This window comes from Primulina eburnea, chromosome 18 (assembly GCF_022965805.1).
Source record: "Primulina eburnea isolate SZY01 chromosome 18, ASM2296580v1, whole genome shotgun sequence".
Taxonomy (NCBI): Eukaryota; Viridiplantae; Streptophyta; class Magnoliopsida; order Lamiales; family Gesneriaceae; genus Primulina; species Primulina eburnea.
The window spans coordinates 32,548,416-32,563,981 of NC_133118.1; the positions used below are offsets into that span (position 1 = coordinate 32,548,416).

General features: G+C 35.2%; 2 protein-coding genes and 1 pseudogene across 2 annotated transcripts; 2 read left to right on the plus strand and 1 right to left on the minus strand.

Annotated features, from left to right (window-relative positions):
- Positions 1 to 3,176: 3,176 nt before the first annotated feature.
- LOC140819635 (protein HEADING DATE 3B-like) lies at positions 3,177 to 5,665 on the plus strand (annotated as a pseudogene).
- A 507-nt stretch (positions 5,666 to 6,172) lies between these two features.
- LOC140820286 (large ribosomal subunit protein eL28z-like) lies at positions 6,173 to 8,064 on the plus strand. The gene is made up of 4 exons (XM_073180626.1): positions 6,173 to 6,293; positions 6,380 to 6,545; positions 7,120 to 7,280; positions 7,687 to 8,064. Exons 2-4 carry the CDS (start codon positions 6,398 to 6,400, stop codon positions 7,807 to 7,809), a joined length of 432 nt encoding a protein of 143 aa, XP_073036727.1. The 5' UTR covers positions 6,173 to 6,293; positions 6,380 to 6,397; the 3' UTR covers positions 7,810 to 8,064.
- A 299-nt stretch (positions 8,065 to 8,363) lies between these two features.
- Positions 8,364 to 15,347, minus strand: LOC140820285 (uncharacterized). The gene is made up of 16 exons (XM_073180625.1): positions 14,973 to 15,347; positions 13,637 to 14,237; positions 13,247 to 13,376; positions 12,932 to 13,133; positions 11,912 to 11,998; positions 11,766 to 11,825; positions 11,596 to 11,682; positions 11,163 to 11,234; positions 11,034 to 11,089; positions 10,520 to 10,605; positions 9,624 to 9,714; positions 9,392 to 9,549; positions 9,170 to 9,261; positions 9,016 to 9,090; positions 8,795 to 8,868; positions 8,364 to 8,681 (listed from the first exon to the last, which is right to left on the minus strand). The coding sequence occupies exons 2-16, from the start codon at positions 14,193 to 14,195 to the stop codon at positions 8,606 to 8,608; spliced, it is 1,905 nt and encodes a 634-aa protein (XP_073036726.1). The 5' UTR covers positions 14,196 to 14,237; positions 14,973 to 15,347; the 3' UTR covers positions 8,364 to 8,605.
- Between the last annotated feature and the right edge of the window lie 219 nt (positions 15,348 to 15,566).

Here is a 15,566-nt window from a genome sequence, read left to right on the forward strand (position 1 = left end):
CCAACAATCAGAGTGTAGCTATGATTATTTTCACGAAAGATTTTGTTGCAAATCCGAGCTGAAATGGTTAGCTATAAGGCAACCATAGTGAGAGCAAAATCAAGAAGCAACATTCATTAATTTGATAAACATAATTTCAACTACAATCACTTGACAAATTTGGTAGTCCATCTTCTTCCATAAGAAATCGAAGAATATATGACATTAGGTTATGATTAAATCAAAATCGTAATCAAACATTAATATAGTAACTAAAAGAAAAGGAAATATCAGACATAAAACAAGTCCTTTCTCATTTATTCAGCAAACAAGTCAATATTTTTTACAGTTCAATTTTATTTTTTAATGATTATGAAATCATCAACAAAACTGAAGGACGATGAAAGATTAATACTTTAGTTTAAATATAATTTGATTTCTATGTTAATTGTCCCACATCGGTTGGATAGATAACTTAGGAGTTGTATATATTGGCTTGGACAATCCTCCCTCCTTGAGCTAGCTTTTGGGGTTGAGTTAAGTCCAAGTTCCAATCTTAACATGGTATCAGAGCCCGGGTTCCACCGTTATGTGTTGGACTGCCTATAATTAGGCCACCCGTTCTGCCCATAATTGGGTCATTTGTAAACTCCACGCTCCAGATGTTCATTCCTGGGCGTGAGAGGGTGTGTTAATTGTCCCACATCGGTTGGATAGATAACTTGAGAGTTGTATATATTGGCTTGGACAATCCTCCCCCTTGAGCTAGCTTTTGGGGTTGAGTTAGGTCCAAGTTCCAATCTTAACATTCTATTTCAAAATTTATATTTGTTATCCAAGACACGACTTTTATTTTTTATAATTGTGATCTAACGTGTAAAGCCTTGTACTAAACGAATGATGAACATAATGAAGATTGACTTGGGTGTCAGTGGGCCAAAACGTAAAACCCTATGCATGACACACACACAAATAATTCTTGTGTGACGTAAGATAACACTTCAAGAGAATCAAAATGAGTTTAAATTGATTTTATGTGAAACAGTTACTTTTATATACATCAAAGTGATAGAAAATTAGGAATCGGTATGAATTCAAATCATTTTATGTGAAACAAATTACTCTTACATCTAAGTTAGTTAAAATAAAAGATTTTAAAAAAATTCTTATGTTTTTTTAAATAGTTTTTACTCAATTTTTTTTTAAAAAAAATATTACAATCGTCTTCATGTTTTATGCCCCATCAAATTTTCATTGATGAATACTTATGAACTTGTAGCTACATTTTTATGGACGTGATTTATGTATAGAACTGTATAACTTCAAGATATATTATGAAAATTTTAGAAATTATGGCTATTTTAAATACAATTTAAAATTGATATTTTTTTTTGTTTTATCACTTTGAATACTCACAGTTTAACCCTATTATTTTTACAATTTTAAAGTTTGTCATATTAAAATAGATGACATAGTGATAGTAAGAACGTGGTTCTGATGAGGGATCACATTAATAAATATTTTTATATTTAGACATAATATTGTAACACTATATACTTATATATATATATATATATATATATATATATATATATATATATATATATATATATATATATATATATATATATCAAACTTAAAATAACTCAATTATATTAGTATTCAAGAACTCAAGCAAAAATTAAATTAAATTTTATAGATGTATGATATTAAATTAATGGTTGAAAAATAAAAGATAATGAGAGTAAGGTAATAATTTTTTTTCCTCACACCATCTTTGTATGTTCCACACGTACAACGCACGTGCATATATTCTACTTGTTGTGTGTGTGTGTGTGTGTGTGTTTATATATATTTGTTATTCAATTTTTAACTTTTTGGATAAAACACATCAAACGTAATACAAACAAACATTACTTGGTTACACGTAGAGTGTCTACTATATTGCCTACAATGGATTATAAAAGAGATTGACAATAACTCATGCCCATGGTACAATGCATGCAATCATTGTTGCAAAGCTGTTGCAAAGAGTCGGGATAATGTTTGAAGAAATTGCAATATCGTTCATTGGATGTTCTTTGGAAAATTACACAAAGAAATATAATGAGGTAGCAATGATATTAGGAATGATTGTACTATACAATGAATATTTTAAAACACAAATAAGAGCTCACTATTATTATCATTTTTTTTTTTTGAAAAATTATACCATGCAGTCTGTTGGAAAAGCAATAGAGGATAATCCACTGAGGAAACTCAACAAAAGCATTTATAAATTGCTGCTCAAGTTGAATAAATTATTAAAAACAAAAAACAACATGCTAGATATCGTAGTTGATGGAGAGGAAAAACCGAAAGATCGTAAGGATATAGAAGACAAAGCAATACCGGTAAATGAAATCACAGCTACTAACCAAACAGAGAAGCAAAATGACAAGCAAGCTCGAACTATGCATCATAAAATCATTTTGTCGAAGAGTACACGGAGAAACGCAATACAATTGATCTTGAAGACGATGAAACAATTTATGATTATACCAGGAGATTGAAAACAAATCAAACTAATAAAGCATGGCATCAAGCAATATTAAGATAAAACAAGAAAGTTAGAGTGAAGTAGTAACATCTCTCGTGAACAATGTAAATACTTCTGTGAGCCACACATCTGTTGGAGAGGAGGAGCACACACTCCTTGGTAAATCCACGATTACAAAGTGCTTAAAAGGACTGATTTTTCACAATTTCAGCCAACTCTTCCTTCCAGACAAATACACAGCACGTATGCAATTGAACATACATACCGGCTTTGGTTATCTGTGTTTCAGATGTGTATCGTTGCTTAAAGATGCAGTATTTTAATAATATCCATGACTAATGGTAACTTACAGGCTGAGATTTTGTAGGACTGCGCCTGCCTGAAAGGAGAGAAGGGTCAGAAGTAGTTTTGGATCTCTTCTATGGAACTGGAATTATTTATTGGTCTCTAACCTTGGAAATAGGTAAACTTTCCCTTTATTGTTTGATTTGATGATTAGACAGGCTACCGCTGCTTTTACCAATCGCTTTTCCATACTCTTAGGGTGAGAGTGAGACGCATGTTTGGTTTTGAGATTGTTGATCAAGCCAATATAAGATGCACGTAGTAATGCCAGCATTTTTCCTAAGTGGATCTCTACAAAATCGATGAGAACTTTGGAGAATATTTTCAAAAGCCTGATCTGGCCATTACATCATGTTCTCTCTTTTTCTTTAGTTGCGATCTCTCTAGCTATTACGTCTTTTTGTGGAATGTTGCATACTATCTCATCTTTATCATTATCTCTCCCTCGAACTCAAAATTCTCCATGATGTGTCTCAAATTCTTGATGAAAACAGGCTGGAAATTCCAAAGCACTTCCTTCTTTCTGTAGTTTGTCAGGATCTTGTCACTCAGCGGACATGATTAATTATTCTAGTTGCTTAAATTTGAACATTGCATTAAAGAAATCCGAGTCACCGGTGTCAGGGAATACAAATGAGCAAAATCCCCTAGTTTCAGGAAATTCAACGAGGATCAATGACTGTAAGTCCTCTCAACCTCATGGTTTTTCCAGCTTTCGGTAATAGTTAGCTAACTTGTCTGGATATGCAAATGACCGTAGTGTTTGACTTTCTAGCAGATACGGCACAAAATTATTGCAAACTTCAATTGTGCTTGGATAATGAAAGAAATACCACCTTTAGTTCATTTGCTTCTGGGAAACTCCGTAATATTCGGTTGAACCAGTCAGATGAGACATGTGTGGCAGATCAACAAAATCACATTGTAAAAATCAGTCGATTTTCTCAAAATATTGATGATGAAGAGGGAAAAAACCCCGTGATATTAACAGTTGAGAAAACTTCAGCAGATGCAACTCCAACCTCTCTTGCTGGAAATAAAATCTCAACCAACGCTAGAGACCTTAGCTTGATCCGTGATTCTAGCAGATTCTATGATTCTTATGCACATCCATTTCAAGAATGTAGAGTTATGCAAGAGAGCAAGGCTAAAACAACGATCAGGAAAAGGCAGGCATCTGAGATGGACGATTCGACATGTTCCTTTTTGCGATTTATTGACAAAAATAGGCCACCTGAAATCGACTGGATTGGGGAGGGTTCTGAAGACGAGGATTCTGAAGCAATGCGATTAGTAAGTACTGGCAAGAAGCAAGAAAATTCAGACACTTCTGTGGAAAACTGTATTCGTGGTCTGCATTTAACTCCTGATGACGTAGCAGGAATGATTGGTCAGAGATTGTTCTGGAAAGCAAGGCGAACAATTGTCCAGTAAGTATTTCGGTTGCTTGTTCTTGCAGCAGAAAAGTTTTTCGAATTTGAGGTCATCTACCCGGTTTTATTGAACTTCTAGTCTTTCTGTTGTACTCATTTTTTTGCAGTCAACAAAAGATATTTGCGGTTCAGATATTTGAGTTGCACAGACTGGTAAAGGTAAGTATGCCTGTATTCAACTGAAGCAACTCTTCTGTAGCGCACCTGTCTAAATTTTGTGTTAATTTCACTCTTGTAACGATATATTTAGTTATTTACTAATCTCCATGTGATAATATTAACAGGTGCAGAAACTAATTGCAGGATCACCAGAAGTGATATTCGAAAACAATTTCAATCTCAAAAAGCCATCTATCAAGTTTCCCCCCCATGAAAAAGCTTCTCTTTGTTACTCCTTTGGATCCTTCTCCAATTGTAGCCAAACCAAAAGTAGATGTCGTAAAGTCAAACCCTGACGAGGATGGAAAGCTTCTACTGCCCCTAAATGCTGCTGAAAAACGATATTTTACCCAGCCTCCTGCTTCAAATACACCATCTACATCAGCATCCACTCCCACAGACGGTAACTTAGCACCTTGGTGTTTCTACCCACCACCTGGAAATCAATGGCTTGTTCCTGTAAGATCTCCTTCCGAGGGACTAATCTACAAGCCCTATACAGGGCCATGTCCTCCATCTTTTGGCTTCATGACATCTGTATATGGAAACTACACTCCTATAAGTTTAAGCACAGTGTGTGGAACAGCTTATGGTGTTCCTGCATTGACCCATCAGGGTAATGGACGTTTTTCTGGCGTTCCACTCAGGCAAAGCTATTTCCAACACACCATGCCTGTATCGAGTACTGGTGGTTCAAATGTTGAAATCAAGCAAGCAATCCCATTGCATGGACCTCAGAAAAACTCACATGGGTCGAGCCAGCAGAGTGGTGTATTATCTGATGTTGGTGAAATACTGCATGGATCCCAAGGCAGTAGAACAAGCAGTCCTGCCGAGCAGTTGGAAGGAGATGTGCTACCTCTTTTTCCCACCACACCGTCAGTTCAGGACACAAAGGATTCAAGCAATGAGCCGAGGATACAAGTGATAAAGGTTGTGCCTCACAACCCCAAGTCGGCACCAGAATCAGTGGCTCGGGTTTTCCGGTCTATACAAGAAGAAAGAAAGAGACTTGAGTAGCTTTTGTCGAAGCTTTTCTTGATCAAAAACTTTTTACATTTTTTTATCTAGACCCCTGTTGAAGCCACAATGGGTCACATAGAAATTTAGAGTTGAGTTGATTTTTTTCACAAGTAGCTTTAGTGAATTAGTTGACACTGTAAACAAATACACAGAGACACAAAAATATCACTGACATTCATCACTTTCAGTCCAGTTCGTTCTTGGCTTCTATTCGAGTATTCTTATTTATCAGCTCGATGCTTGGTGGAAAATATTATAAATATCAAAAACTTGTGCGAGACGGTCTCATGGATCGTATTTTGTGAGACAAATATCTTATTTGGGTCATTCATGAAAAAATATTAATTTTTATACTAAGAGTATTACTTTTTATTGTGAATATCGGTAAGATTGATCTGTTTCACGCTCACAGATAAAGATTCATGAGACCGTCTCACAAGATATCTACTCCACCATAAATTCTTTTTACTTAATATTGGATTTTTTTATATTATATTTAAATTCAAATACTAGCAAACATTTGTTGGTTGGTCATATTTATTATATATTTTATTATTCTCATGGTGAATTATATGTATTAAAAAATTTAAAATAGAAGATAACAAATATACTATTTTTGAAAATAATTAAATAAAAAAATGGTATGTTGAAACATAATAAAAAACTATTTTTCGACATTATCAAAATATATAATATTTTTTAATTAAAAAAATTAATCTGGCAGTGAGGGTTATTTTCGTCATTCAGTTCTATAAATAGGGCTTTTAGTCTTCCCTCTTCAGCTTCCCAAGCCGCCCAATCTCCTCCGTCTCAAGGTTGTGGATACGTCTCCATTTCCGCACAAATTGTGGATACGTTAATGCTAACATTTGATGATTTTGTTTTCTTCTCCATGAATTAGGGTTTCTTCTTGTTAGAGATGGCGACAGTGCCTGGGCAGTTGATCTGGGAGATCGTGAAAAAAAACAACTGTTTTCTGGTGAAGGAATTCGGGAATGGAACCGCGGGAGTGAAATTCAGCAAGGAACCAAACAATCTATGCAACATCCATTCGTACAAGTATTCTGGTTAGTTTCATGTTTTTGGCATTTGTTCTTGCTTCATTTACTCGACTTTTTGTTTGGTTTTACTTTAACTTGAAGAAAGGATCCGGATATGGAAAATAATGATAAAAGGTCGACTTATTTTATTTTCAAGGTAAATTTTATGTTTGTGTTAGTGATCATTTGATTGTTTAGAAGTTTGTGTGGGAGTATTTGCTACATTTTTTGTCAGTAAAATCGAACGGAAATATGACCGTCCCAGATTTATCGGAAGATGGTGGTGATTAACCTGGTTTTTGGTTTCGCTTTTTCTATTACTGTTTCATATAATTGAAATTAGAGACAGATACAGCCTCCTGATGTTACTATTACACTCTTAATAACTTGATAATAACTGTGCCGATTGTTAGCTGGACAAATCTCTATTGTTTTTTTAATATAAATTGCTTTTATTGTAAATGCAGACCTGCGTTGTTTGTGGATTCATCTTTTATTTTCTTTTCTATTTTTTTAGAGAGAATATTTTGTTTTGGTTATTTGAAGTTGAACTCTCTTTTATGACATCTGAAATGACTTGTTTTGTGGATTATTTTCTTAGGGTTGGCAAACAAGAAAACTGTGACCATTCAACCTGGCAAGGACCAGTCGGTTTTGCTTGCTACTGCAAAGACCAAGAAACAGCACAAGCCTCGCCATTTGCTTCACAAGTCTGTCATGAAGAAGGAGTTCCACCGTATGGCCAAGGCTGTTTCTAACCAGGTACATTATCATCAGTGAATCCCTTTATGTTTGAGATTATTTGGTTTCCCTGCATTCTATTTTAGTACTGTTTCTTTTTCTTATTTAATCTATGTTTGTGTTGCAAAAGATCTTTACTTTCCAGCCTTCTTTTAAAGTAACTTAATGTGCCGTGCTTTCTACTTTTGACAAGCAGTACAGCTGAAAATCTTTCCTTTGATCCAGATGCAATCTTCCCAGTACGCATTACTGTTTTTTAGAATGACTATTCTATTTGTAGAAGATAAAGGATCTAATGCTCTAGATATCATTCATCTCATATATTTGTTGTGGAGGAAGGCATGCTGGCTTATTTTTCAGCTTGCTCAGTTCACTAAATGTTGGGTTTTAGATGTAGCTGTGTAGTAATTAAACGTCTTGAGTTCAGGTGGCAGATAACTATTACAGGCCGGATCTGAAGAAGGCGGCCCTTGCAAGGTTGAGTGTTGTTAACAGAAGTCTCAATGTTGCAAAGTCTGGAGTCAAGAAGAGGAACAGGCAGGCTGCTTGATATAGTGTCTTAAGTTAATGGAGTTTTCCCCTTTCCCAACTTCTCCGTCAGGGTAGCGCATTGTTATCTACTCATGGACTCAAAATGGACTTAAATTAAATCTTGAACTGTTTTACTTTAAATTTTCCTCCATTTTTGAGTTTTAATGGAGTTGTGTTTATCGTAAATTTTGGATTCTCTGGTTCAGATTGAAATATGGTATGATTTGATCGCACTTGGCTTAGTTTGCTATATGATATGATTGTTTATGCCCAATGTCGAGCTTCTTTGTTGTTTAATTTTGTTTTTGTTTCTGACTCTTTTTTGTTTCATCACCACTTCCATGAAGTTTGGTTCAGTCCCCGAATAACTGAAAATAAAGCGGAGTGATACTTCATTTTGCAAAACTAAATTCTAAGTTTTATGCTGCACGAGGCATTCGAAGTTGTAATTTAATCAGGGGAAAATGGCAAGGTTAAAGGAACTGATACGGAGGCTGAATAATGTGAATGAAGAGGTATGGTACCCATAAAGAGCAGTGGTTCGAAATGTTACATAGAAATACCAACTTTACATTCGAATCATTTCTCCATTCTATTGAAATAACGAATTGTTTCTTTCAAGTGAAATAGTTTTACTAACCTAAGCTGTCGAATTAAGCTACAAGAAGGATTTACAAGCTTTGAAATCCGCAAATTATTTGACAAATGATCTTCGACCACATAATTTAAGCAGCTTCTTGTTACATATTGTCGAGATGTTCGACGCACAAGCTTGATCGGTCATGTTGCTTGCAATTGTCAAGAAAGCAGATGGTCTAAACGCAACCTTGATCGGTCATATTGCTTGCTATCGTTAAGAAAGCAGAAATGACCGCTCCATGTACCAAAGCCCTGCGCCAAAGGGAACATGAATATCTCAATAAACCAGGTATTTTTTATGACCAAATAAGGTGTCAATTATCTGATCCACAAGTAATTCGAGGCAAAATCAAGAGTAGCCTTACTCGGGACTCTCTTTCTGGTAACCAAAATCAGTCGCTGCTTTAAGTGTTCTTTGGTATGTTTGCTTCATTGCTTCCTGTTATTAAATAGAATAAAATTGAAGTTAACATGGATGAAAGAACTTGAAGTCTCAACGAAAAATAGAGTGGATAGTTCATAAGAACAACAATTTTGAGAAAACTGCACGCCAAGTACTTTCCCAACCCATGAGAGTAGCACTCACCTGTAGTTTAGATTCAAAATCTTCAGGAGACCAATTCAAACTACATTCTTTAAGCTCAAGTTCCCCTGCAACCACCTGCAAAAAATTGCCTGTAGATAAACCTACACAGCATGAGAGTAGTTGCAGACTGTATCTAAAGGACTAAAAGATGTACCCCTCCTGCACCAGCAGCCATAGATGGCGCAACTAGAATATTGGCTTTTCTCATAATATCAACTGCTTCAGGGGTGCATGGCATATTTGAACCTTAGAATATTACCAAGGAGTTAGATACAATCTGAAGACAATAACAAATTCAAACCACGAAAATGAAGATTCTGTAAATAAGAGGAAGTCTACAAATAGAATTTGACAAGATACAGTGACAGGTACCAACCTTCTACTAGTATCCGACAACCCGAGTTTACCAAATTCATGGCATCAGATTGATCAATCTCATTTTGATAAGCACATGGAAATGCAACATCACAGCTTTCATTCCAAGGCTTTGTTTCATCATAGTACTTTGAGCGGGCATAAGTTTTTGAATATTCTCTGAAATTATTACTAATAAGATGGTGTGAAAACGGAAAGTTAAAATCGAGGGGAGGGGCAGGCAGCTTACAAACCTCAAACTTCTATTCTGAGCCTTAATATCTCTCAGAAGGGATATTTTCATGAAGTCAAATCCATCCTCATCCACTAAATAACCTTTTGAATCTGTGTTTACAACAGACATAGAATACAGGATGAAATGCTGATAGAAGAAAGAGAGAAAGTTTCCTTCTCCGTGATTTAATTCATTTAGACATTAATGAAGATAAAACCAAGAATAGGCATTTCTAAGACAAATTATCTGGTTAGAAATCCACATGAAAAGCAGACATGTTTTCACCTCCAGCTTTACTCGTACAACTATGACCACCAATTAATTAGTGGTAGAAATCACATTCTCAAAAATTAGGTGCTGGTGTTGAGTCCAAGTCACACTAATCAAGTGAAAAAGAAAATTACTAACTAGATTTGTGATGACAACATTGATAATGATTGAATTCATATGGACAAGATATTAATGAGAGGTTTATCCCAAGAAGAAATACAATCCATGCGGTGTGAGGTTATTGCACAAGAAGAGCAACACCGAGAGATGTTACTATTAAATGCTAGAATATAAGATTTTACACGCTCTCTTAACAAGGAAAATTTAGAGTACTGCAGATCGATATAATTAAGCATGTGTTTGTGTGTATGTGTGTGCGCGCGCGCGCGTGTGTGTGAGAGAGAGAGAGATTAAAAAACAGAAACTATTACACGAGTCTTCTCCAATGCGTCTACAATCTAAATGCGAAGCAATAATTGACATATTCTGGCAGGTCTATTCTTTTACAATTTCAATTCTTTAATACAGTGAGATCATTAGGTACACCAAGATAATTAATCAGAAGAAGTGAAATTCCAAAGCATCTAACCGCACCATCACAAATTTAACAAAAAAATATGAATTTGGAAAAAGACAGTGCTTTACCTGATACTGTTTTAGGAAGAGCACCGTAAGCAATAAGCTTCTCCAGGACATGCATAGATATCTTTCCAGAGCCACTAACAACACATCTAGTGAAGAAGATATTTAAAAAAAAAAGTAAAATATCAGATTCCAAGAGACTTCATGCATAAATTATCTAATTTATTTTCCAAACTAATTTCATGCGCTAAAATTTGTTCCTCAAAATGACTCTTATGCAGATAATAGCCATACTAATTTCTATTGGTAAAAACCTGATAAAAGGTTTGTGAGTCCAGACTAATCTTGATTTCTCCTTCATTATATCATATTGATACAGTTGTCTCTCATAAATAAACTTACATGAATTAGTAAAAGCAGATGATCATTTCAGATGTCTAAGGATGAGACAGTGATAAGACAGGGTACGCGACTAAGATGGAGAAGGAAAAACAAAAGCAACACTATAGACATTCATACAAGTAATGCTTTGGAGAAAACAAATACAAGACATGAATAAGCAGTAAATATGTAGCACCTTAGCCCTTTCAGTTCTTTATTCATGTCAGCAAGCATAAGTTGGGCAAAAAATACCTGCAAGAAATAAGAAGATTAATTAATAAAAACAGGCATGGAAGCACAGACATTACAACGGAAAGTTTGTCACCAATCCATAGCCAGTAGCTTCAGTTCGAAGACTAGAGCCAGACCAGTTTATTCTTGGGCCAGTAAAACTTCCCTGCATGGTTAAAGCGCAGATGCATCACGCATAAAAATCTTTTGTAGGAAGATTGGTGATGAATAAAAACTAAAAGCATGACCAAGTACATGGATAAAAATCACTTGAACAAGTTTCTACTCGTTCTTAATCTAACAGATCTAAGCCAACATGGAAGACCACAAGATGCTGATTGATAGTACTGTCTTCAACGAAGTACTAGTGATTTAACTGAAAGTACTAAAAGCTAAATCAAATTTTACTTGAAACAATAATTTTCAATTATTTCAAGCAATAAAAGACATTTGATCAGGCCATGACAATAGCAGCGTCAAAATAAGTAATAAAAGTGACCGATCTCTACAAAGTACACAGCTTTAACCTGAGAGTGACCAACCAGGCGCCTGTATTGTCCATATAGATAACCCATTTCACGGGTGCCAACACCCATATCCTCTGAAGGAAGATCCTAGGTTACAAGAAAAAGGTTAGCAAATCACAGATATCTCAGAAACAGGCTTCAAAGTTTTGACAAGAAGCCATCTTGCAAACCTTGTCAGGCCCCAAATAGCGATACAACTCACTCATGAAGCTCTGGCAAAACTTCATGATCTACAAGTGTTGTTTAGGAACCACATTAGAAAAAGGTCAATACTTCAAAGATACACCTTTGGTAACTAACTGCCCAAAAATATCACCTCACTATCGCTTTTGCCTTTTGGATCAAAATCACTTCCACCAGAAGAGCCTCCAAGTCTATACGGAGATAACGCATTTTTTAGCGTCTGCATGCAAAATGGAGCATTAAGTCCTAAATACTGAATTGCTTAAATCATATATTTCATCAACTTTCGACCGTTGCTCAACATTACATATCAAGTTCGAAGTATTTTTTTAGATAGCATTATAGGAAACAATATTATATTAATTGATCAAAAGCTATTAATTACAAAAGGCAAACAAGTAATCCGCAACGGAGAAAACGGGAAAACAAAGCCCTAAACTTATCAAAAACATACATAGCTCCAATCAATGACTAAAAATTCTATCAAGTTTGACGTTTTGTGCGAACCACACAAGTGGAAGAACGTTCAACCAAGAGAGATATCACTGTAAGAGCCCAACATAGAACAAAAGCCAATGTTTGGAACCATGTTTTTAGTAATGTTTTCATTCTCCTAAAATAAAACCCAACATATATCATATTCTACCACAATCTATCAAATTCTATCTTCTTTCAGTTTTGGATCTCCCAATACAACCATTACTTTTAATTCAATTTCTTTCTTTTTGAAAAAAACTCCATTTATATGTATTATATTTTAAAACACCTAAAGATTATTCAAATAACAAAATTATATGATACGCCATCCAACAGATCATTGCATGATATGGCATCTACCGTAGAAAATGTCTTGCAGAAATAAAACCAAAACCACTGACATATTCTCAATATTTTCTTAAAACAATTAAAAACACTTCCAAACTTTACCATAGAAAATATCTTGCAGAAAAAAAACTAAAATCACTGACATATTCTCCTTATTTTCCTAAAACATTAAAAACACTTCCAAACTTTACGAAAAAGTGTAAGCGTTACACGGGCAATCAGAGCTAAGATATGGATCGAATTCTGCTTCATTTTACTAAAAATGGCCCAAGCATTTATACATAAAATCGATCTCTGCAGAATGAGTGCATAACAGAATGACAAACACCTGTTCAAAACTAAGAAACTTGGCAACGCTCAAGTTCATTGATGGATGAAAACGCAGACCACCCCTGCATGGACCAAGTGTCTGGTTGAAGTGAACCCGATAACCGCGGTTAACATGTGTTTCACCTCTATCATCAAGCCATGGAACGCGAAAGATAATTATGCGCTCAGGTTCTAATAATCTCTCCATGGTATTCACATAGCTGCAACATGGTTAGCCTTTTTGTTACAACCATTATTGTAGTCATCTTGCAGACCATGAGCATCTAAAATACTTAAAGCTGGCTTCAAAAAATATATATATAAGCCAACTTACTTGGAATTTTTTGAAATTACTCTTTCCAAAGCATGGACCACTTCTTGAAGAGACTGTATGAACTCAGCTTCATGAGGGTCTCTTCTCAACGCAGCTTCAACAATTGATCCAGCTGTTTTAGACATAATAGCTGCAATGAGTTCAACCATTGTGTGAGAGCCAAGAAAATTACAGAGATCACTTCAAACATCACAGAAATGTGATTATAAATTAAATCACCTATTCACTTATAAGTTATAATGTGGATTTTAGGGACAGAAAAACTAAGGAATATGATTTTTCCTGCATTTAGAGGAAAAAATGCTGAAGCCATATCCCCAGTCAATTAAAGAACAAATAATTGAACAAAACAAAAAAGAACTTTTATCAGCAAATAAGGAAAAAACTTACTTTTCACATAGATAGGCTTATCAACTATTATTTTTTCTACAGATGCTTGCTGCAGACGGAGAGCCTCTTTGTGAAGCAAGCTGTTATTGTGCTCCTCCAGCGCACTCATCTGCATGTTCCTACTGCCTTCATTTCCATATGGGTTCCGCCTGTGCTTCCTTCCATATTCTCGACATATAGAACAGAATATCCTAGCTGTCCCTTCCTTTACATCAACATATGCCCATTTATATGTATCAGCCCACTCCTCTCTCCATCTTTTCACGACCTTCTTTTTCCTCTTTCCTGTCTGTGCCTTCGATAGATCTTGATCCTCACTGGGAAGTTGAGAACCCATCAAATGCTTGTTTTCAGTGTGCTCTTTGGCAGAGGATTCATTTGGCTGAACACCGAGAAGAGAGTTCTGGTGAAAAGTTGGGTCATCGTCTCCAGCGCCAATTTCCAAATCGATTTCTTCACCAAGTTCCCTGACAACAAGATGATGCCTCTGAGACTGCTGGATCAAGTTTATATCATCCATTGCAGATGTCATCCCAACCCCAGCAGCTGGAAGCAACATTCAGCATCACAATTTGACTGTTGGGCTATGATGTTTTACTTTCTGCAAAAACAAGTAACTCAAATCTTTAAGGGATAAATCAGCAACGACTGAAACTTCCCTGCCATAATAAATCATGGCTTTGCTCTTTAATTGAGGATGAGTATGATTCACACATAACCTACTTCAATCCAGCGCGAAGATGAGATCCTCTTCTCATGCAATAGAAAAAAAACCTAGTTGAACAATATTGAGTTAATCATCCTTGACCAAGAAAAGCATTTCTCTGGGGTTCAGAGACTATAACACTACAATTTTGTTGTTGAAATTTGTGTGTTATGCACTGGCCATGCCATTTATCATGTCAATCCCACGTCTGTACTAAAATTTTGCTTATCATGCACACTAATGAATTTGCAACATAATTACTTTAATGGCATACCTTAAAAATGCTGCATGGCTTCATCTAAGCTTTCTAGTGTACCGTGTAATTGTGCACCATACTCCATGCGAAATAACTTATAATTTTCCGTACCCAGATTTTGCAATTTCGCATCACGATTCACGATCAACATTTAAAATAATTCTATAATTCCATGGTTAATCACAAAACAAAAACGAAGTTTTTCCAATTGAATTACTCGATTAACAAAAGTAACTTTACATTAAATTAAACGAAGAGTGGCAACTCACATCTTCGAACCATCCCAATGCTAGAAATATATATATAAAAAAATTACACACCTCCAAATTCCTAACACAAAATCAAATAGTTGAAAAAAAAAACACAGATTGTACCTGAAATTAAAGTCTTGAAGAAGTCCAGTGACGAAACTGGGCTTAAAATCTTTCAAATGATACAAAAAAGTTAAAGAAAAGGATCTCGTCTATACAAGGTGAAACCAAATTCAACCGGGATCGGATTATTTTCAGAGGAAAATGATTCCGCAGTAGTAATCCCAATAACAAGAAGGGGTCTGCATCCGAAAAACAAATACGCGAATTCGTTTTGAAGAAAAGAAAAAGGGGGATAAAAGTCTCTGAATTTGCGAAACAATTAGGCGCAAGTGACCCTAAAGATTGAGCGAACAAGACAGTATACAGTCTACTGAGCTGGTAAGAAAATGGCACATTTTTAGGAAGAAAGCAATGGATGAAAATCCCAACTCGGTGTATGAAATTGATTTTATTGTAAATCTTTATTAATAATAACGTTTATCATTATATTATAGCAAAATAAATACAGTCATAATTTCCTAATATTAATTATTAATTATCCTGAAATTCAAAGAAAAGGGTGGAGAAGAAAGCAACTGATGAAAGTCACAACAAATATAAATTTTTATTTAAAAATTATGGAACTCAAAATAAATTGCACAAAAAAAAATGCCA